Here is a 23,377-nt window from a genome sequence, read left to right on the forward strand (position 1 = left end):
AGATGATAAAAGTTTTGGCTGGTAAAAATTAGTATGCGCGTATACTAATTTGTATGCGGCCCCCTCTCTATGAACCTCTCTAACAATAAGATACAGTTATTCCAGCAGTAGGATAAAAAATTTATTTAATATTGCAAGAACAAAGAAACATCTTCGAATATGTCTGAATGAGCTAAAAACATGCTAACAACATTTTTAGATGATACTGGAAGTGATATAAAAAAGAGTGAACCATAGGCATTAGAATAGGTTTGCCGGTAATGTTCTATTGACCTGCAATGTGCTGAGAGATATAAATCAGCTTTACATTTTTTCAGAACGCAAATTTTAGTTAAATTATTTAAGTTCGTGTTTTTTTAAACTAAAGTTATGACCGAACAAACGCTATAAATAATAAACATTAATTATAAATAATAAATAATCGTTATTGTTGCTCTTCATTTCACCGCCAAAAAGGATCCCTCTGATTGATAATCTTTTCTTCCTTTGTTACAGGAATACGTTCCGGATTCGACGGTTCGCTCCACCAGGATCGGTTTAATCCCGTAAGAATATCGATTGTTCTCTGCAGTGACAGGTAAAAGTATTCCTCACAGTAGATAGTTAATTGTTCCACACAATAGAGAACTGTTATCAATTCACTTTCAGATATCAACGACACCCGGAATAACAGTGCGGTGCAAAAGAAATCGCACACGCACACTCAAACGTTTTACGTGACTCACGTAATACTAATCGGAAGTGTTTCGCAATGTCGCGTAACAACGCAATTGCAACGTACACTCGTAATTAATTTGATGTAAGTGGGTAATGATGGCTACACATTGTAAAAAATCTTACAACTCGGTATTAAATTGTTTTTCCCGGCAAGTGACCTTGATTTATTCCTAATCACAATCCCCACTTTGTGTTCTTGTAGTGACTCATACGTGTGACGCGCCTACGGATTACGTGCCAGGACGTTAAAAAAAACGCCTCGCGATATGTCCGCTATGACGTTCTCCCAACACAAAAGACCTATATTGAATTTTATTACAAAGTAAATTCGCGCATTTCAATTAACGTATTAAGACGTAATAGCGTCACTCGAGTTTCAGTGGTACGCGCTGTCGCAGGGCACTGTCTCTATCGCGATAAGACTTACGTCCGCATGCTGTGACTACTCCCGGACAAACAACTTTTATTGTTTAACTGCTTATTCACAATTATTTTTACACCTTACTAACTTACGTACGTGTAATACGCGCGGTTGCGGGTAAAGTGCCCGAATAGTTATACGAACGCCTCACGAGTCGTCCGCACGCTACGACGTTGTATCAGCAAGTGATGAGAATTTCACGATCACGCACGTCAAAGCAAAAACCATATCTGTTGTACAATTGACACTTCGGCACACTTCGGCAAGCTTTGAGAGGTGGAGAAGGACATATATGATCTGCTATCTCCTTCTCTCCCGAGCTATAGCTGATGTGGTGATTTCAAATCTCGAGTCTCGAGTTGATGAGTTAACGATGCACGACGTTATTTATTTATTTGTAATTTATTAATTCTCTTCCTACCAGATTTTGATATATTTACAAGTATGCTGTTATAAAACTGAAATTTATAAATATAAAAGATATAAATATATAATTAAATAAATATTTATAAACATAAAAATAGACATTTAAAAACGTAGTGCATAAAAATTTAGTCTTGGCCAATATGCTTTTAAAAAAATTCTTACATTTAAAAAATTAAGTTTAGCGTAATATTTAAATTTGCATAATAATAATTAAATATTAACTGTTAAGGAAAAATTATAGTTTATAGTTTTTTTACTCTTATTTAATTTATATTTTATTTACGTATAACGTAGTCGCACGTATTGCTCAACAGAATTGCGAGAAGGTGGTGAGCGATATCGATAACACGCTTCAGTCTTATGTGTTCTCCGCGATATATCATTTTTACATTTGATGACTTCAGAGATAAAATGCTGTGAAGAAAGAATACGCTCTCTGTTTGATATTGACACATTTTTCAGTAGGCCGACCGGCCAAAGATAGCGGTCTAGCAGTATATACACGTCTGTCTTCGGTGTCTTTAATCTTTGGAATAACCATATGCATATGTTGTTAATTGTTAATTGTGCGAGCGCGCTTTATTTGAATTTAAATAATAAAAACTGCTTGATAATTGTTATTGTTCTAATACGTGTGCCGAATGTCTTGACAATGCTTGAATAGATTTATCATTTATAGTTTTACCATATATATATATATATTTTATTTTATATCGAATATTACGATATAATGATATTAATATTATAGTAAATAAAATTATAAGAAATATTATATTAATTAAATATTCAAAGAAAAATATTCAATTTAACACATGTAAGTGAAAATACAAATTTTATTTACTTTAAAAATATAGAAATATATTGATGTATAATCGATAAAGTACACATCGATAAAGCAATATATTAGACATTTAAAAATACAATATTGAATAGTAATATTAATTTCGATAATACTGTACTCGTTAAAAGACAAATAATTAAAAATAAATAAGATTTCTTATACTACTACGTACTACCAGTTAACATGTACTAGTTACATGCATAGTTAAATATGTATGTACATACATACATAATTGGTAAACATGCACATTTTTAAGTAATTATGTAATTTACATGCATATTTGTAATTAATTATATAAATCATACGTAATTAGTTAACAAGCTTCATATTATAAGAATTAATTAATTTTTACTTGTGTTATATAGAACTGACTTTTTTCTTATGTTTTCTTTGTTTTTTGAAATCTCAGTTGATAAATTTTAAAGTATAAAATACACGGATCCTAATATAAAATTTAATTAAATATACATTAAATATAAATTAAATATATATACGTCTTAAAAAATTAGAACATGCAAGAAAATTCCATTTTTTAAAGAATGATTGTAACATTTTGTATTGGGTTGCTTAATAATAAGAAAATTTTCAAAAAATGTGTATGCTTTACTTCCGCATCATCTTTTTTCTTTAACATAAATTCTAATTTTTTTACCTTTTTTTTAGCTTACTTTAATTTCTTTCAAATGTGACTTTTTCTTAGTAACGCTACCTATTAATAATGTCAACGACATTTGAACGTTTATATATTTTTCTTTCTTCTAGATATCGATGTAATTTAATGTATTTTGCAATTATAACATTTTATAAGTAGCAAAACCTATTTCTATAAAATGTATATAAAAATAATGTATATATATTATATATAAACATACATAAAGAATTATTTATTTCCTTATCTAGTAATTAGTCTTCCAAGGAAATCATAATATTTGTATTTTTATCTGTTGATGCTTCTGTATGTATTATATTATTTAGTAAATCTATAATATTAAAATAATTATTATGAAATAATGAAAATAATAACTATAAAAATTTAAGAATAATTAATATACAGGGTGTTCAAAAAAATACCAAATTTTAAGAGCATGTAGTATTCGTCAAAACAAACTAAAAAGTTTTAATTTCTCTTGCGGTTTCTCCTGAACGATCTTGTGCACGAGACAGTTCTGGCACGTACTATGCAATGCCGGGCAAGTAAAATTGTTCTGCAATTCGCGCTATCGTTTAGGCTATTTCCAGATATCCAAATGTCTAGCTGTAAGTACATGGTAGCGGTTCAAGATCATGGTCCGTTGTTCCTTGGGGATGCACTCCTTCCACTGTCCCTCCGCCGGCGTTTCTTCAAAGTCGAAGTTGTGCACATGCTTGAACAGTTAGTCGCCATTTATCCTGATGTCCGGTACTTCCTGGGATGCAGTCTTCGCGGAGCGTTACATCTTGGAATCGTGACCACTTTAGAGTTTAGCGTGGGTCCCAGGTTAACGTGACAGGTCATCTTGTTGAGAGTGCCTTTCCGGTATTTCAATTCGAAATCGTATTGTTGGAGTTTGAAGGACCAACGCCCCAACCATTCAGTCACGGACTCCAACATTTGGAGCGTAAGGACTGATTTTATCGGATGATAATAATGAGATGGTATTCTTCTAGGTAGTCACGCATCCGCTTTATGTCCTAGACAACCAGATGCTCCAGTCCACATAATTATACGTTCAGCCTTATTGAGCGTGCGGGTTGCGTACGCGATCATCCGCTCTCCTTCCGAGATGTATTGCGTTAGCTGCACGACCACAAATCCTGTTGGGCATCTGTCTGTAGAATGAACTGCCGCGTGAAGTCGGGACACATCTGTTCGATGGCTTCCTTGGCCTGTTTACATACAAGTGCGATAAGCAGGGCGGTGATAATGGCGAACCTTTCAATAAATCACCAAAATACCACTCCCAGGAACTGTCGTATTTGCCATAAGTCCTATGGAACGGGCCAGTTGGTGATGGCACTAGTCTTCTCAGGTCGATCCGAATGTTTTCGCAGTAAATAATAGTTAATGCAAATGATGCAAAAGTGGCACTTGTCGAAACTGAGTTGAAAGTGCGCTTTTCGGAGACAGTGGAATACTTTTTATACCACGCAGAGGTGTTTGTTGAAGGTCCGGCTATAAACGATGATATCGTCTAGGCAGGCAAACACGTTGAGTTCCAGCTCTGGTGTCCAATAATTGGAACGTTACGGGGACAAAGTGCAGTCCGAACGACCTGTGAATGAGAACATGACCCTGAATTGCATCAGACCTTTGCCTGAGCAGAGCACGATAAATGTGGTAATCTTTCTGCTTTTCGGAGATAGAGGCACTTACCAATATCCGATTTTTAGGTCCAGTATTGAAAGATACCAAGCTCCCCGCAACTTATCAAGTGTAGCAAAGATCCGTAACAAGGGATATGCGTCACTTCATTGATATGTCGGAAGTCGATAAAAAATCGCGACTTCCCATCCTTCTTCCCATCCTAACGATAACTACCTGATTGGCTTTACACAATAATTATTGCTTTATTAAGCATTGTAGAAAAAAATGACTCAAAACTTTTTGACTTAATTTTTGATAAGAAGAATCACTATGTAAATAGTAAGCGCAAATTAAATGACACCCTGTATATTTATGAGTAAAAGTTTTAAACATGTTACTTACATTTGCATGACATTGTTACAAAAAGTACAAAAATTAGAGTTTATAATAAATTATAATATAATATATATAATTATTAAGATAAAAGTACCAATAATTGCCGGACACTTAAGTGTAAATAAATGTACCAATACCTGGACACCTACCATGTCTGGAAAAGACTTTAAAAAAATATAAATTGATGGAAATAACCGTTTGGATATTATAACCAAAGTTTCAAACTACAAGAGAAAATATTTTTATCTCTGATTTTAATTCGCGTTATACTTTTAAATAATATAATAAAGTCTAGATATAAGTACATGTCTGGGTATTTTTACCTTATAGACTACTTGATCGTTAATATGCATCAAAATACGAGACAAATTATTTTTTTGCAAGATGAACAAGCTGATCCGCATTACACGATATGTTCCACATTACTCCAAAATCTACCCTCGAAAAAACTGATATAATATTAAACTTACTATAAATAAACGAAATTTGATAGGATACCTTAAGGTATTATTATGATAATCATTACAAACATTTAACATGACAACCTAATAAAAACTGAGTTCGGATATCTTTAATAGTTTCCAAGTTATCTTAAGCACGACTTAGGGTATCCCATAATACCTGCACTTCCTCTACAGCGTTTTAACATCAGATGGTGATTTAAAACTGCACAAACGCGAGAGAATCATCAATTCTTTTCATCGTAGCCGCAATCAAATCATGTTTGTATCTGATGTTGCCTCTCGTGATCCTAATATATTCCCTACATCCTATATCAATTATAACACCACAATCGCAAGCTGACTATATCCATCGCATAGGCAAAGACTGCACACGCTGAAGCTGAAAGATAGGCATTATCTTTTATTACATCTCAAAATAAGAAAAGTCTGCTTGTACTTTCAAACAAAACAGGACAGCCAAATTTTGATTATAATGCGCAATTTAAAAAACGCAAAAGTAAAAAGGTACTTTAAGCGGCTAAATGCACTGAAAACTAAATATGGTAAGAAAAAGACTAATACTTTTAAAGAGAGGAAAGCAGAACGCCACAAAAGTATATTTTTAAGTCTATATTTTTAAAAATTCAAATGTAAAAAGTAAGAAAAAGTAACTTGAAAAGTAGTATAAGACAGAAGTTAATCACATAACAAATAAAGAATTAATAGATTTAGAAAAAAATAGAATTAGATTTTCTTAATTTCATCTAATTTCAACTATTCCAATCAAGAAACATGTCATTATACCTAAAAATTTTAAATTTTTTGGACGTGTTTCGTAGCACCTTTATTAGTTCTTATATAAAAAAAGACTTTTGCATAAATTAGAGTGTTATTAAGGTGTATGGTAATACATAGCCTTTCTGACCTTTCTCATATAACAATCAAAACAATTAAATAAAGAAATTAAAGTATAGAATCTATAGCATGACGAAAAGACAGAAATATTTTGCTAACTCTACGCTTCATAACAAACCACTAAAGCTCAATTTCATAAAAATCATTAACTTAAGTTACGTAATATTTCAACAGCATTACAGTTTTAAACTTTTACACCTCTCTCTACATAATATTGACAATTATCAATTTTTATCTAGCTTTTTTAACAATTAGCATTTCTAATAATTTACTCGCAACATTCTTGTGTCTATTAAATATAGCAACTTGTAATAATGTATTTCCTTCATTATTACGAGCATTTGTTACAACTACGAACTCATCAGATTTTATCGCTTTCAATTTGCTGATCATTTCAAGGTTACCATTTTTTGCATCTCTAAACATTTCTTCAACTAGCTTCAGTAAGTCATTAACACTTTGGTCTTTAGAAAGATCAAGAGGTGTTTTGCCTTCATTATTCTTAATGTTATAAATTGCACCTCGCTCCAATAAGGACTTCGTAATATTCAAAAAACCATTCTTGGCTGCGACGTGAAGCGATGTAGCACCGCTAGCAGCGGTTTTAGCATTGATAAAATCGTTTAATTTATCATGACTTACATGTTGTAATAAAACTTCAACAATTTCTTCGTGACCTTTAGACGTAGCAGTGTGTAACGATGTATTACCTTTATTAGTAACTTGAGTAACATCAGCTCCGTTTTCTAGTAAGATGTTCACAACACTTTCCTGTCCACCGCTAACAGCGTAATGTAACGGTGTTCTTCCATCAATGTCTTTATCATTGGCATCTGCTCCATCTTTTAACAGGCGCTGAACAGCTTGTATGTCACCATTACTAGCAGCAATGTTAATGTCTTTCTGCAGATACTGTAGAATTTCTGACGGTTCGTTGCCTTTAAACTTAAATATAGAATTAATAACATCTATCTTGTTTAAAATATCCAAAAAAATGGGATGACTTGATCCAAAAACAGTTTTGATTTGATAAAAACATTCTCTGTAGGCTCTAAGTGCACCAATCCATTTATGTTGATCAAAAAATACATTTGCAATGCTGTGTTGAGTATTCAAGGTTTCGGGGTGATTTGCTCCCAAAGCACTTTTCTGGATATTTAAAACCTCTTGATAAGATTTTAAAGCTTCATGATATCTTTTTCGACAAATATGTATTCCAGCAATGCTATGCAACGTTCTCAAAGTAGTTAAATGATTAATACCCAAAACCGCTTTCTTCCTCTCGAAAACTTCTTTATAAATTTTCAGTGCCTCTTCATACTTACCCTGGTTAGACAGTACCATCGCTATATTATTTTGAGCATACACAACTGCTGTGTTATTTGCACCTAGTATTTCTTTTCTTTTTTCAAAAACTGTTCTATTGATATTTAACGCTTCTTCGTATTTTCCTTGTCTATCTAATACTAGTGCCATGTGAAAGTAAGAATCTAAAGTATCTAAATCATTTGGCCCTAGTATTTCCTCTTGCTTCTTACAAACTTCTTTATAAATATTAAAAGCTTCTTCATCCTTTCCCTGTCTATGCAGCACTAAAGCAATTGTATTTCTTGTACGTAAAGTATTCTTATCATTCAAACCCAGCATTTCTCTCTGTTTGTGAAAAATGTCTTCAAATGTATTTAAAGCTTCTTGGTAGGCTCCTTGTGCATATAATACTTTAGCTATGTACGTCTGAATATCTAAAGTGCCAGGATTATCTGACCCTAGTATTTCTTTTCTTTTTTCAAATGCGCTTTTGAAGAAACTTAAAGCCCTTTGATAATCGCCTTGATTAAAAAGCACTAAACCTAAATTAAAACGAGCGGATACATCACCTTGTGATACCTCTTTCAACTGTTCGGTTTTTGAAAAGTTACTATGCATTGCAGCAATTATTAACGTTTTCTTTTCTCTATCATAAGCATTCATTATTGCTTTTACTGTATCAACATCCTCTATTTTGTTAAGATCATTAACAACTTGAGAATTATCGTCTTTAATATTTTTAAATGAATCACTCAGTAATTTAAATAAGCTAGTTATACTCTTATCTACAATAAAATCTGATGGCGTTTTACCATCATCTGAAACAGCATTATATACTGCACCATTAGACAATAAGAGCTTTACAACTTTTAAATGAGAGAACTTAGCAGCATAATGTAGAGGAGTAAATCCTTTGTTACCAACTGCATTAGGATCAGCTTTATTTTGTAATAGAATATTGACAATACTGTCATAGCCTTTCCACGCAGCATAATGTAATGATGTTCCATTAACATTTTTGGCGTTAACGACCGCACCTGCTTTAATGTAATTCTCAATTTCTGAAGAATCATTATGTTTTACAGCCGAAAACAAATTCTCAGTTAGTGTTAATACATTAATAACGTTTTCGTCATCAGACATTTCTAACGGTCTTCTAGAAAAATTGTCCTTAGCGTTATAAACTGCGCCATTTTTCAATAAAACTTCAATAAAATCTCTATAACCCAAATCAGCAGCAACATGCATAGGAGTTAAACCAGCAGCATCTTTAGCATTAACGTCAGCGCCTTGTGATATCAAGTACTTCGCAACTTCTAAATGACCTTTTATTGCAGCATAATGTAGTAATGTCTGATTACATGCACCACGATCATTAATAATTAACCCCTTACTAAGAAAAAACTCCACAGTACCTTTGTAACCTTCTCTAGCTGCAATATGTATAGGTTTTGAGCCAGAGGCATTTTTAGCATTAACATCAGATCCTTTATCTACTAGACATTTTATCATCCCTAAATTATTTTGTTGTGAAGCAATATGCAATATCGTCCAATCATCATTACCTTTAGCATTCATATCTATTTTTTCATACTGCAGTAACATTTTAACTACTTTTAAGTGACCACGTGCCACTGCTAATTCCACAGGTTTTCGATTCTTATTATCATTAATATTAATATTTGCTTTATTATCTAGTAAAACTTTTACAACATTATCATGACCCAATGCTGCTGCCAGATGTAATGGTGTACCTTCGTAAGATTTAATATTAACGTTAGCTCCACTTGCTATTAAGATTTCAACAACTTCCTCATAACCCTCCTGTGCTGCACAACATAACGGTGTTAGATTATTAGAAATTATGGCATCAGCATCAACTCCTCTTGCTATCAGAGCATTCACTACATCCGTATGACCTCTACCAGCAGCCAAATGTAATAGATGAGCAATTTCAGGATCTTTCATATTAACATAAACTTTATTTTGTAGCAAAATTTCTACAATATCACTGCATCCAGCAAGAACTGCTAGTGACAAAAGTCTAATGCCCTTTGCATCAACATTAACTCCATTCGCTATAAGTACTTCAACGATTTCCTTGTGATTATGACTTATGGCAGAAACCAATGGTGTCACACCTTTGCTCTTAACATTAACATCAGCTCCATTTGCTATCAAAATCTCAACGATTTCTTTATTTCCTACTTTCACGGCTGCACATAATGGTGTGATGTCTACAAAATCTCCTGCATCGACTTGAGCTTTATTTTTTATTAAGAGGTTAACAACATCTTTGTGGCCTTCTACAACAGCTGCATGTAACGGTGTCATACCATTATTATTTCTAGTATTGACTTCAGCTTTATTTTTTATTAAAGAAACAATAGCATTTCCATGACCATTTAGAGCAGCAAAATGTAATGGTGTACTACCGTCATAAGTTATAGCTTCTATCTCAGCTTTATTTTTTATTAGAAGATCAATAATATCTTCGTGACCATTCAGAGCAGCTGCATGTAACGGTGTTAAATTATTATCAGCTTTGGCATTAATTTCTGCTCCATTTCTTATTAAAAATTCAGCAATTTTTTCATGACCACTTTCTGCTGCATAGTATAATGGCGTAGCGTTATATTTATCTCTAGCACAAATGTCAACACTATGTTCAAGTAGAATAACAACTATTCCTAGATGACCATTCTGGGCAGCAAGATGCAATGGAGTCCTACCTGTAAGAGTAGCAATATTAGCATTGGCTTTATTTTTCAGTAGAGTCTTAACAATTCCCTCGTGCCCATCTTTTGCTGCATAGTGCAAAGGTGTATTATTGGCTTTGTCAACACCATTAACATTAGCTCCATGTTTCAATAGAATGATAGCTATCTTCTCATGACCGTTTTCTACTGCACAGTGTAATGGTGTAAAACCATTTATGACTCTAGCGTTAACATCAGCTCCGTTTAAGATTAAAGCACTTACTACTTCCAAATGTTTGGTTGCTGCTGCATGTAACGGTGTCCAATCTTCATCATTTCTAGCATTAACATCTGCCTTATTTTGAAGGAAAAAATTAACTAACTCTAGATGACCTTTCTCTGCAGCTGCGTGCAACAGGGTAAAGCCACCTACAATTTCATTAACATCAACATTTATATCGTTTTTCAGTAACATCTTGACTACATCGATATGATTATTATATATTGCATAGTGTAAAGGTAAAAAACTATTTTTATCTTGGGCAATAGTATTTGCTTCATTTTTTAATAAAACTTTAACAGTATCCTTGTGACCATTTTGAGCAGCAACATGTAGTGGAGTTCTGCCACTCTTATCTAGCTCATCAACATATAAATCTGCTTCTTTTATAAGTAATTCTACAATGTTTTTCCTTCCATGCGCAGCAGCAACATGCAATGGACTTCGACCATTAATATCTTTCACATTAACGCTTAAATTTTGATCAAGAATAAATTTTACAACTTCAAGACTAGATCCCTTAACAGCAAAATGTAACGTGGTCCATGAATTAACATCTCTAGCATTAATATCTGCTCCTTTTTTTAAACAATCCTTTAAGCTTTTTAGATTTCCTTCTTCCAAAGCAGCAAACATTCTTTCCTGATTAATAATGGTATTTAAGTCTTGATCGTATTTCTCTCTCACCTTGAAAGAATTGTCGCTTACTAACTTGCCAATTTTCTTCTTGCTTTCTATTATATTTTCTTCAGTAAGTTTTTTAGCGTTCAAAATAACTGCTATTGAAGGATTAGACAACAGTACACTAACTAAGACATTATCATGTGCTAAATGATTCCGTAAACATTTTCCAATTAATAAAGGAGCGTTATCGTCTAAAAATAGTAGATTATTTGCCAAGTTATGTTTTGAGCTATCTAAAATTGACATTATATCCAGAACAAGCATTTCTACTACTGCTTGTAATTTTTTATCACTCATATTATAGAAAGGTAATTTTTCAATTAATTGGCAATTTAATGCGTTATTGCTTAAAATACTTTTCAATTCAAACAGCTTTAAGGTAAGCTGGTCATTATATTCTTCTTGTGTTATATTATGAGTCTTTTTTTGTTTTTTTGTTACATTCAACTTTTCTTTTAATTTCCTAATCCATTTGATGTTACTTGTTCCAAATTCAGGAATATAAAAAAGAATTTCCCAAATTATTGCGTTTAATTTACCAAGATTGTCATGTTGTATTCTTGACCCAATAATTTTTATGACATATTCAGCAATTTTCTTAAGGCTATAAGGCTCTATTTTTAAAGTCATATTCTTTAATGTTCTATTAGCAATAAATTTCATTTCTCTAATAAAGTTGTAGTCAATCTTAATGTTATTAATAAGCCTAATTAAACCCAGCAATGATGCAAACCCTTTAATATAATCAGTTCTGATATTTTCTGATTGAGTTTCCGTACAATTGATTATGTTATTAATTTTTTTAAATAGCTCCTTATCGTAACTGGTCTTGTCAGTTATATTATCGCTTAATTCATTAATGAGTTTTTCAAGCTTCTCGTGTTCCAGCATTTTAAAATTTTCCGGTATTATTTTATCCAATTTAACATTACTAAATATTTCAGCAATTTCTTTTATCACATCTACGCTTTCACTATCAGCAATTCTTTTTAGCAGTATTCTGATCGTTTTAATTTTGTTACTGTAAAGAATATCAGTAATTACATTATCGATTCTTTTAGTATCCTTTTGAACGCCAATAAAAAAATTAACATCTGTATTTTCCTCAATTTCTGTTCTCTTAGAGAGTGAATAAGCATGTGATAATGAATTACGTAAATCTATAATTATTTCTCTTGTGTTTTTTGGTAACGATAATAGCAAAAGCTCACTTGTAGTATTAGATAACTTGGGTGATTCTAACGTGTTTTTTAAATGCTCACCGATAACCTGTAAAACCCTTGTAATAATTAACTGTCCTTCTCTTTCCTTAGGATCAGCCGATAACGCCAACTTTATATAATCACTTATTTTCATTAAAGAATGAATATCCCTAATTTGTTGATAATCGTCATACAACTCTTCAAATTGAGGATAATTGCTAATAATCTCGGCAACAACTATCTCGCGCTTTAACTTTGGAAAATCAGCGAGTTTATTTACACTTTTTAAAATATATTTTTCGTCTTCAAGTATGTTTGCAAAATTTTCCAAGTGATTTAGTATTTTGCTTTTATTCAGTGTAGCATTATAGAATAGATTAATTTCTTCTTGTTTTGTGTGAGAGGAAACAAAACTGACTAAACAAAACTCCATTTCTTCCCAAGGTAATCTATCATAGGTTGATTTCAACTGCCGTTTTAATATATGAATATTTTGTGCGATAGATTTTGCTACAAATAAAGTCCTTTTATCTACTTGTTTCGTGTTTGAGTAATTTGTCTTTAACAAGTTAATGTTTTGAAGTGTTAATTCAATCCGTCCTCTGATATTATTATTAAGACAATTATTCATATTTTGATTTTTTCGTGAAATATTAGAGAAGAAACGAAGGTTTACTAACTTATCTTCAACAAAAATTTCCATTTCGTCTGATAATGGTACGTTTTTTAACTTCAATTCTTCATAAGCTCTTGAAAGGATTTCATCCAGTTTTCCTAAATGAACGGCAAAATAATTACCTGGCCATTTACTAATGAGTGTATCAAGAAGCTCAACATTGCATGAACGTATAGCATAATAAAATGCATTATGGCACGTTTCATCTTCATCATCTGGCAATATAATATTTCTTCCAATAACAACAGACAGATTATTTAGAATTCTACTATCACTATCAAATAGATACTCTAAAATTTTTACTTTATTATGTTTACAAGCTAAGATAACTAAATTAGTGCTTCTAACAGGGTTATTAGCATTATCATAATAATCTCTTAAAGTTATTTGATCTTCTGCATTACTTATGTTGTCAATTAAATTACTTAATTTTTTTAAGCTATCAATATTATCCACTGATATTGTCTTTTCAAGTTTAGTTAACACTTGGAAATAAAGTTCTCTTGTTTGTTTCTTCATAGTTTTTGTATTCTGGTATAAATTTCTCTTTAGATTTAAAAGTAACAAAATTTTTGGCAGGCAAAAGTCAGTTTATTTTTTTATGTGGGTCTCCCTCTCTATGAACCTCTGTAACAGTAAGATACAGTTATTCCAGCAATAAGATAAAAAAATTTTTTAATATAGCAAAAACAAAGGAACATCTTCGAATATGTCTGAATAAGCTAAAAACATGCTAACAACATTTTTAGGTGATACTGGAAGTGATATAGAGAAGGGTGAACCACACACATAGACATAAGAGTAGGTTTGCCAGTAATGTTCTATTGACCTGCAATGTGCTGAAGGATATAAATCGGAGATATAAAATTTATTTATTTTTTCAGAACGCAAATTTTAGTTAAATTATTTAAGTTATTTAAGTTAAATTATTTAAGTGATTTTTAAGCTAAAATTATGACCGAGAAAACGCTGTAAATAATGAATATTAATTATAAATAAAAAATAATCGTTTTTGTTGCTCTTGATTTCATTGCCAAAAAAGATCCCTCTGATTGATAATCTTTTCTTCCTTTGTTACAGGAATACGTTCCGGATCGACTGCTCGCTCCACCAGGATTCGTTTAATGTTTAATCCCGTACGAATATCGAATTGTTATCAGTGACAGGTAAGTATTCCTCACAGTAGATAGTTATTCCACACAATTAGAGAACTGTTATCAATTCGTTTTCAGGTATCAACGACACCCGGAATAACAGTGCGGTGCGAAAGAAAGAGAAGTTCGAACGACTTGTACGCTGTCTTAAAAAAATTATTATGAATTATTTCTCACTTGCTCGTCCAGTTGAGTGTGCGACCACACTCGCACACGCACATTCAAACGTTTTTGAGTAACTAATTCGATAATTGCAACGTACACGCGTAATTAATTCGATGTAAGTCGGTAATGATGGTTACACATTGTAAAAAATCTCACAACTCTGTATTAAGTTTTTTTCCCGACACAAGTGACCTTCATTTATTCTTAATCACAATCCCCCACTTTGTGTTCTTGTAGTGACTCATACGCATGACGCGTCTACGGATTACGTGCCTGGACGTTAAAAAAACCGCTTCGCGATATGTTCGCTACGGCGTTCTCCCGGCAAAAGATCTATATTGAATTTTATTAGGAAGTAAATTCGAATTTCAATTAACGTATTAAGACGTAATAGCGTCACTCGGGTTTCAGTGTTAGGCGCTGTCGCAGGGCACTGTCTTTAGTCTTTATCGACAAGACTTTACGTCCGCTGGCTGTGACTGCTCCCGGACAAACAACTTTTATTGTTTAATTGGTTATTCACAATTACTTTTACACCTTACTAACTCACGTACGTAATACGCGCGGTTGCGGATAAAGTGCCCGAAGCCCGAACAGTTATACGAACGCCTCACTGCTCGTCCGCACGCTACGACGTTGTACCAGCAAGTGATAAGGATTTCGCGATCACGTCGAAGCAAAGACCACATCTGTTATACGCTTGATACATCGGCAAGCTTTGAGAGATGGAGAAAGCATAAGCATGATTTGTTATCTCCTTCTCTCCCGAGCTGTGCGATTTCGAATCTCGAGAATCTCGAGTTTCAAATTGATTTGCAATTTATATTAATTCCCTTCCTACCAGATTGTAATATATTTACAAGTATGCTGTTATAAAATTGAAATTTATAAATATAAAAGCTATAAATATAATTAAATAATATTTATTAACATAAAAATTGACATTTAGAAATGTAATGTACAAAAATCCAATCTTGGCCAATACGCTTTAAAAAAAAATTCTTACATTTCAATTCTTACAATTATAAAAATTAAGTTTAACGTAATATTTAAATTTGCATAATAATAATTAAATATTAACTGCCGAGGAAAAATTACAGTTTATAGTTTTTTCCTCTTATTTAATTTATATTTTATTTATGCATAACGTATAGTTGTATTATTATAACAGAATTGCGAGAAGGTGGTGATTGATATCGATAACATGCTTCAGTCGCTATATGTTTCCTGCGATATATCGTCTTACATTTGATGACTTCGGAGATAAAATGCTGTGACGAAAGAATACGCTCTCTGTTTGATATTGACACATTTTTCAGTAGGCCGACCGGTCAAAGATAGCGGTTTAGTAGTATACATACACGTCTGTCATCGGTGTCTTCTTGGAATCTTTGAACTACCCATATATATTCTTGTATGTGTGAGGGAATGTGTAGGACCGTGTGCATTCAAGAAAATCTTATACACATATATAAACATTTATACACATGCAAATATTATACAATATAAACATACAAACATTTGATAAACTTCCGAAGTGTAAGGAAATCTTTACTATATCATCAGTCGAATATGCTTTGAGGTCAATAACACCGAAACAGTCCATTTTCGAAGCCTATTTGACCGAAATAAGCCATTCATTCAGTTGCAAGGTTCTTTGCCGTTGCTTGTGGAAAAAATTTATCTATTGCCATATATAATAAATTCATATCTATACTTTTGCATTATCTTTCTTCTTCAACATGAATTTTGTATTTTCTTACTTTTCTTTCAGCTTATTTAAATTTCCTGCGAATTTGACATTTCCTTGGTGACGTTGATAATGCCAACGATACTTGTACATTTAATATATCTTCTCAATATTGATGTAATTTATCTTGTAATTATAATATTTTATAAGTAGCAAAACTTATTTTTATGACTACCGCGTCCATTTTTGCCGCGCGATAATCGATATCGATCGCTGCTGCCCGCAAATCTCGCGATGTATCGTCTTACATTTGACTTCAGGTAAACGTGAAAATAGAATTCTCCTTAATCAGCGGTTGTTCATCATCACGTCCGTCCGATTATAACGATTATATTGTTAGGTGGCGAGCGAGCCTTCCCTATAATATCAAGTGACGATAATATATTAATTATAACAGCTAACCATCGATCTTGTTAATATAATGGATAGAATTATATATTTTTAGAATTTTTATATGAATCTTTTGTTCGGATAACGTAAAGAGATTTTTAAGAGCAGAGAATTACATATTTAGTCAAAAATTTAGTCTGCCGGTTGAATTAACTCGATTAACCGCTGCTTTCATTTCAATATCGATCATAATTTGTTGATTTAACCGAGAGAACTGCTGAGCAATATTTCTAACTATATATAATTCACCCTCCTTAATCTAATCCTTTTTTCTCCACTTATCAAGTCGGGAACATTTTCACAGTAAAAAATTAATAATTACGTATCCCCTCTCTCCTTCCGTAAACTTCGACTGAGTTTATCTGGCAAAATCTGGCTCCGCTGACGTAATAAGGTGTAAAGGTTAGATGCGCTCATTTGCCTGTTATCGCCGCAAAAATGTAGTAAACGAGGGAAGAGCAATGTCGATATACGTTCATTAATCGTCAATTCATAGCAGAATTTGTCGTGGAGCAGTCGTTCAACGAGCTTTTATGTACAAATGTCGGCGAAAGGTAAGTGCGATTGCAACGTTATGTTGTAAATGTTTAAATATTATTGTTATTATTTTTAATGTGAATTCTAACTGCTCGAGAATTTTTATCTCTTTTGTTTTAAAGAAATAAATACATTTTATCTGTCAATAACTAAGTTTTTTCTTTTTTTTTTTAAATAATACAAAATATAGATATATGGTACCACGAAAATATTCTGTATTATAATTAAATATTGCATATTTAGTCTAAAACGTTATGCAGAGAAAGTATTATGTAATGAAAAAGAATCTAATTTGTATGATATTACAGCTTTAGCATGAACTGATATATATATATATATATATATATATATATATATATATATATATAAGTATTATACATTTCAGTTCAGCATATTTCTTGCAACTTATTGTTTTTTACATTATCAAAAATGTCTTGAAAAATGATTTATCTAATTCCATGAATTTATATGATAGGTGATGGGTCATGGGACACACATGGAACGAAAGATATCTTTCGGAAAGATGTACCAAAAGATAACGCTACACCATCAGCGTTTGATCCAATTGGTTAGATTTATAATAGTATTTTTCAATATATCCAATATATATATATATATGTCTAACAACAGTTTTCTTAATGGAATTTAACTGTTTTGCAGAACATCAACATATAAGATATAATCCATTAAGAGGAGAATGGGTGCTGGTATCACCCCATCGTATGAAGCGACCTTGGGGAGGTCAAATAGAACCCAGTACGGATGAGGAGCTTCCAGATTATGATCCCAAAAATCCCCTTTGCCCAGGAAATGTTAGAGCTAATGGGGAAGTCAGTTGATTATTTATATTTTGTCTGACATACAAATAACGTTTCGCTATTTCGATTCCTATAATTGGAAATATCAAAATTCTTGATTTTATATGATAAAGGATATTTTGCCGTGTTTATTTTAGTATTGCACTGTCGCCTACATTTCTATTATATTATTCTTCATTTACAAGAAATTTTTGTAACAACAGAATAATTCTATATATTTGATAATATACTAAAGATTTCTAGGGTAATTCTTTGATAAAATCTATTATCCTGTTATATTATTGCATGAATTAATAGCTTTCTAAAAATGTAAACTAAAATTTATCATTTTATTTTATTGCTAGATCATTCAAAATTGTCGTTTTTACATTATAGGTAACTCCAATGTACCAAAATACGTTCTCGTTCGTAAATGACTTTCCCGCTTTATTAGAATCGGTGCCAGATCCACCGAAATCAGATGATGAATTGTTTCAAATGGGATCCGCTAAAGGTACCTGCAAAGTGATGTGCTTTCATCCAAAGTCGAATGTAACAATAGCGTTGATGAAAATTCACGAGATTAAGGAAGTGATTAAACAGTGAGTAACATTTAATAAGTATATATCGGATACTTGTCACTTTTGAAAGATAAACATTGTAAAATGTAATAGATGGATCTTTGAGATATTGGAGTTGGGTGAGAAGTGGACCTGGGTCCAGATATTTGAAAACAGAGGCGCTCTGATGGGCTGTAGCAATGCACATCCTCACTGTCAAATATGGTCTAGTTCGTTTTTACCGAATGAAATCAGAATAAAGGACGGATATCTCAGTGATTACTATAAGCGTAACAAGAAACCTCTTCTCATTGATTACATGCAGAAAGAAGTTATAAAAAAAGTTAGTATTTTATAAAAAGTATTATAAATAATATTTTGATGCATATAAAAAAGTTTAAAGGGGATAACGATTTATCTTTAGCATCCAGAATTTTTTGATGCGGTTTTAACTAAGCTATTATATGAATTTTCAGGATCGGATTGTAATAGAGAATCGCGATTGGATAGTTGTAGTACCGTTCTGGGCAGTTTGGCCATATGAAACTATGGTATTACCAAAAAAACAAGTGACTAGAATGCAAGATTTGTCCGGTAGCCAACAAGAATCTCTAGCTGTTATCATGAAGAGATTATGTACAAAATATGATAATCTTTTTCAATGCTCTTTTCCATATTCGATGGGATGGCACGGTAAAGAATAATGATTATCAGATATTCTATTTATTGTCTCCACATACCATTTCAATCTAGTATAGTTTATAATTACTGATTTATTGACATGATTAAAGGTGCTCCAATGGGTCCATATCAGCACCATGACTATCCATACTGGACTTTTCATGGGATATACTTACCACCTTTATTACGATCAGCTACCATAAAGAAGCACATGGTTGGCTATGAGCTTCTAGCCCAAGCACAGAGGGACCTAACACCAGAACAAGCAGCAGAAAAATTGAGAAATTTATCAGATTCTCATTATAAGCATCCGGAAACTAGTCTAACTGTGGAGGAAATAGAAAAATACTCGAATTAAGTGTATATATGTAAATAAGATATATATATTTTCGATAGTCATATACATATATAAAAATTTATGAATTTAATATAAATTTTTATATTACATTATCTTGATGGTGTATTTATTCAATAAAAGGTATGATACTAAACAAATGTATCACATCAATACATGATCTTCATTTAATATATTATTAATATTTAGGAAATTTTGGATCAATCTTGTTGCTCCAAGCATGGATACCTCCAATTATGTCTCTTATTTTTAAAGTATCTTCGGTAAACATCTTTTTCAGATACTGAGCTGCCTTTTGCGAATCATTACCACGTCTGCATAGAAGATACACTGAAAGAATAAATACAGTCTAAGATTAATTCTATTAATCGCAAAAAATAATCTAAAAAATAGTAATGTAGATATAAATATATCGTACAGTCTACTGAATGATGGTCTTCTTGCGCTTTTTTTACATTGTCGTTTATTAGCTGTAAATTATAATCCTTGCTAAGTTGCGGGAGAGGAATATTAATGGAATTCTGTATGTGGCAGATTTGATATTCTTCAGGGGAACGTACATCGATCAATATGTGAGGTTTTGAATCGATTTTCACGATCTGATTATATTCCTCAACTGATATTCTTTCTTCTTTCCTCAGTAAATTTAAATTAGGATCTTTGTCATTAGCCTTTGCGCCACAAAATTTTTCATAGTCTATTAATTCATGTATAACACGATGTTCCCCGCAAATCGCACAATCTGTCATCTTCGGGCGTAAGCGTACATTGTGGAATTTAGTTTCCATTCCATCAAACAACAAAAGTCGTCCCGAAATTACATCGGGCATATCAAGTATAATTTTCAACGTTTCCAGTGCTTGCAGCACACCAATCGTACCCACGGCTGGTATCCGACAATGAGAAAAACCAAGAAATAATAATATTATAGTATATATTTGACTATAAATTGAAATAAATATAGAAATTGGTGAAAGAGCTTTACCTGCACCAAGAACACCTCCATCTCCACAATTTGTTACAGTTTCCGGTGGTGGTGGTTTAGGAAATATACATCTGTAGCAAGGGCCATTCTTGTAATTAAATACTGATAAATGCCCTTCAAACCTTAGTGCTGATCCGGAAACCAGTGGTTTGCCACTCAACACACATGCGTCATTCAACAAGTAACGAGTAGCTGCATTATCCGTAGCATCTATTACAATATCGTAATTCCTTATGATATCCAAAGCATTTTTACTATCTAGTTGAATTTTATATGGAGTGACTTTTACAAAACTATTCAACCTGCAGGAATAAGAGTACGAAAAAAATAAGATTATTATGTGTGTGTAAAAAAACTTAGTTATGTTCGCAAAACAGTACCATTTTCATCTAATTTTAATCAATATACTATTAATTTATAATACTGTTATACCGATTAAGACTTTCCGCTGCTGCAATCACTTTCGCGGTGCCGATGCTTGTTTCCGGGTACAAAAATTGTCTATGAAGATTGTTTATTTCAACATCGTCATAGTCTACTATGCCTATGTGGCCGACGCCAGCGCACGTCAAATATAACGCCGAGGGACAACCAAGACCACCAGCTCCTACAATAAGTACAGAACTGTCCTTTATCTTCTTTTGACCTAAAAAAATCAGAATCCATCAGGAGAAAAGGATTGTATATTACCTTCTTCCATAATGTATGTATAAAAGTGTTATCAATATTTTTATATATACTAGGGGTTTCATGATTTATTACAAAATTTATTACAAGATTACGATAGTAGATTTTATCAAGTAGATCAGATTATGCAACTTTTCTTTTTATACATGTTATAAGGAAAATCTTATACACACAAATCTTATCATATACCTTTTACGCCAACTTCTGTCAAAAAGAGCTGCCGGCTGTATCTACAAATTTCGTCATTGCTCAAACCGTGTTCTTGCACGACCTGCTTCTTGCGTCGCAAACAAGCTAGTTCGGCCTCTTTCGTGTGCAGCAATTCACGCAACTTCGTAATTTCTGCTACTAATTCATCCTCACGCGTGTCCGTCAATATGTTGTCCATTGTATAATCACAGAAGATTCAGAATAATTCAGATCTTATTCCTTTTTTTAGATAAACTTCTCGAACCTTATTTCTATAAAAATCGAAGATAATAATTATTAACGATGTAAAATTAATCAAAAATATCAGTAATAATTCTAGGAAAATATTTAAAATAAAAGTTTTGGAGCAAAGTGCACTCATTCCTATATTATTCGATTAAAATAAAATATGAAAAGTTAAAATCGTAATTTGACATAAACAGAGCAATACACATGTATAAGTTTTTGTTTACATCAGTTAAATTAAACCTCCAACTTACTAATAATCTTTCGATGCAATTCGTCTAGATTTAGTTGTAAAAAAATAATTCTTTCTGTAAAGTTTTGATTGTTAAAAGCGACGTGTGTTTTGAGGTTAAAATATCTGTTTTATCTATCAGCTGTTTCAACACGTGAGAGAACCTCGCACATGCGCTGTAACGCGAGTTTTGGCCGCCAGAATTTAAAGATGGCAGATCATTATTTGAATGCGACACATTATGCAGCAATTGTTAAATTGTAGTGTTGTTGGAGAATTCACATATAGTCATGATAGTTTATTATTATTTTATATATAGCACTTTACAGATATTTTATGTATAATACTTTTAGGATGTCTCAGGTAGTGTATCTTAAAAGTAAGTATTTTATTTAAGAACTGTAAATATTACATAAAAAAAAAATATAAAAAGTTAGGAAAAAGAATATATATATATAAGATATCAAATTAATATCATCTGTTATTAATTTAGAAAAATTAGTTATTGTACTAAACATTATTAGTTTATTTAATAAATAGTATTGGAATTTATTCCAAAGTGCTGTGTTAATTTTCTTTTATAGCCAGAATTAAGCAATTTTCCGATCTTTATTATATGTACGTGTATATGTATAGTAAAACTTCATCGAGATATAGCTAGGATAGAAATACATATATCTAGTGCAATTTTCTTGTAAAAAAACGGTTGATAAAAAAAATGGAAAATAAAAATCGACAAAAATTTATTCTGCAGACTTCCTGAAATTCAAAATTAGGCATCGATTTGAAAATAATCTAATTCTTTTCTGTTCTTTTTTCGATTGTTCCACGAACAAATTTGTAAATAACTTTTTAATAAAAACTAAAATGTTATAGTAAATTTAGTTACTATATGTTTCATTATACAGCAGAGAAGGAACTAAAGATTATTCCGAATTAATTGTTCATGAAGAATGCGAAATGATAGGTACTATAGTAAAGAGTAATAATAGGAAGAAACGAGTAGCAGAAAATCCAAATAATTTTACAAATTGTTAATTTCTGAAGATCAAAAATTCGAATTTGCAGCATAAATTTGCGTCAAATTTTTTAAATTTGTTTACTTTTTCGTAGGAATAATAATAAATGCAGTTTTAACAGAAGCTTTTCGATTCTCGATCACATCGTGATGCTTCTTCTTTTCCTGATAATTAAACGTAAAACCGTTGCATACAAAGCTTTATTTATGTATGCAAATTACATCTTTCAGAAATATGTTATATTAGATTAAATAATTAATTAAATAGTAACTTAATTCGAGGGATTAAACGAATTAATTACAACAATAAATTACTAAACAATAATAATAAATAACGGA

General features: G+C 31.9%; 4 protein-coding genes across 5 annotated transcripts in view; 1 reads left to right on the forward strand and 3 right to left on the reverse strand.

The window, feature by feature from the left end:
• The window catches only part of LOC139809958 (probable small nuclear ribonucleoprotein Sm D2), a 15,519-nt gene extending 14,146 nt beyond the window's left edge, over nucleotides 1–1,373 (reverse strand). The window contains exon 1 of the mRNA XM_071773263.1: nucleotides 1,235–1,373. The gene's annotated coding sequence lies outside the window, so the exon portion shown is untranslated. The remainder of the gene's footprint in view (nucleotides 1–1,234) is intronic.
• Nucleotides 1–15,560, reverse strand: part of LOC139809549 (uncharacterized) — a 24,836-nt gene extending 9,276 nt beyond the window's left edge. The window contains exon 1 of the mRNA XM_071772499.1: nucleotides 6,678–15,560. Coding sequence (XP_071628600.1) covers nucleotides 6,678–13,811 — 7,134 coding nt within the window. The 5' untranslated portion in view covers nucleotides 13,812–15,560. The remainder of the gene's footprint in view (nucleotides 1–6,677) is intronic.
• A 1,515-nt stretch (nucleotides 15,561–17,075) lies between these two features.
• Galt (Galactose-1-phosphate uridylyltransferase) lies at nucleotides 17,076–19,834 on the forward strand. Of its 2 annotated transcripts, XM_071773258.1 has the most exons (7): nucleotides 17,076–17,305; nucleotides 17,764–17,856; nucleotides 17,949–18,118; nucleotides 18,482–18,687; nucleotides 18,760–18,988; nucleotides 19,122–19,338; nucleotides 19,437–19,834. In XM_071773258.1, the coding sequence occupies exons 1-7, from the start codon at nucleotides 17,293–17,295 to the stop codon at nucleotides 19,682–19,684; spliced, it is 1,176 nt and encodes a 391-aa protein (XP_071629359.1). In that variant the 5' UTR covers nucleotides 17,076–17,292; the 3' UTR covers nucleotides 19,685–19,834. The 2 variants fall into 2 exon arrangements, with proteins under 2 accessions (XP_071629359.1, XP_071629360.1); XM_071773259.1 differs by lacking the exons at nucleotides 17,076–17,305; nucleotides 17,764–17,856 and having other exon boundaries at nucleotides 17,927–18,118.
• On the reverse strand, nucleotides 19,686–22,384 carry Uba4 (Ubiquitin-like activating enzyme 4). The gene is made up of 6 exons (XM_071773257.1): nucleotides 22,043–22,384; nucleotides 21,543–21,814; nucleotides 21,099–21,312; nucleotides 20,667–20,968; nucleotides 20,100–20,567; nucleotides 19,686–20,011 (listed from the first exon to the last, which is right to left on the reverse strand). The coding sequence occupies exons 2-6, from the start codon at nucleotides 21,739–21,741 to the stop codon at nucleotides 19,860–19,862; spliced, it is 1,335 nt and encodes a 444-aa protein (XP_071629358.1). The 5' UTR covers nucleotides 21,742–21,814; nucleotides 22,043–22,384; the 3' UTR covers nucleotides 19,686–19,859.
• Between the last annotated feature and the right edge of the window lie 993 nt (nucleotides 22,385–23,377).

This window comes from Temnothorax longispinosus, chromosome 3 (assembly GCF_030848805.1).
Source record: "Temnothorax longispinosus isolate EJ_2023e chromosome 3, Tlon_JGU_v1, whole genome shotgun sequence".
NCBI classification, from domain to species: domain Eukaryota; kingdom Metazoa; phylum Arthropoda; class Insecta; order Hymenoptera; family Formicidae; genus Temnothorax; species Temnothorax longispinosus.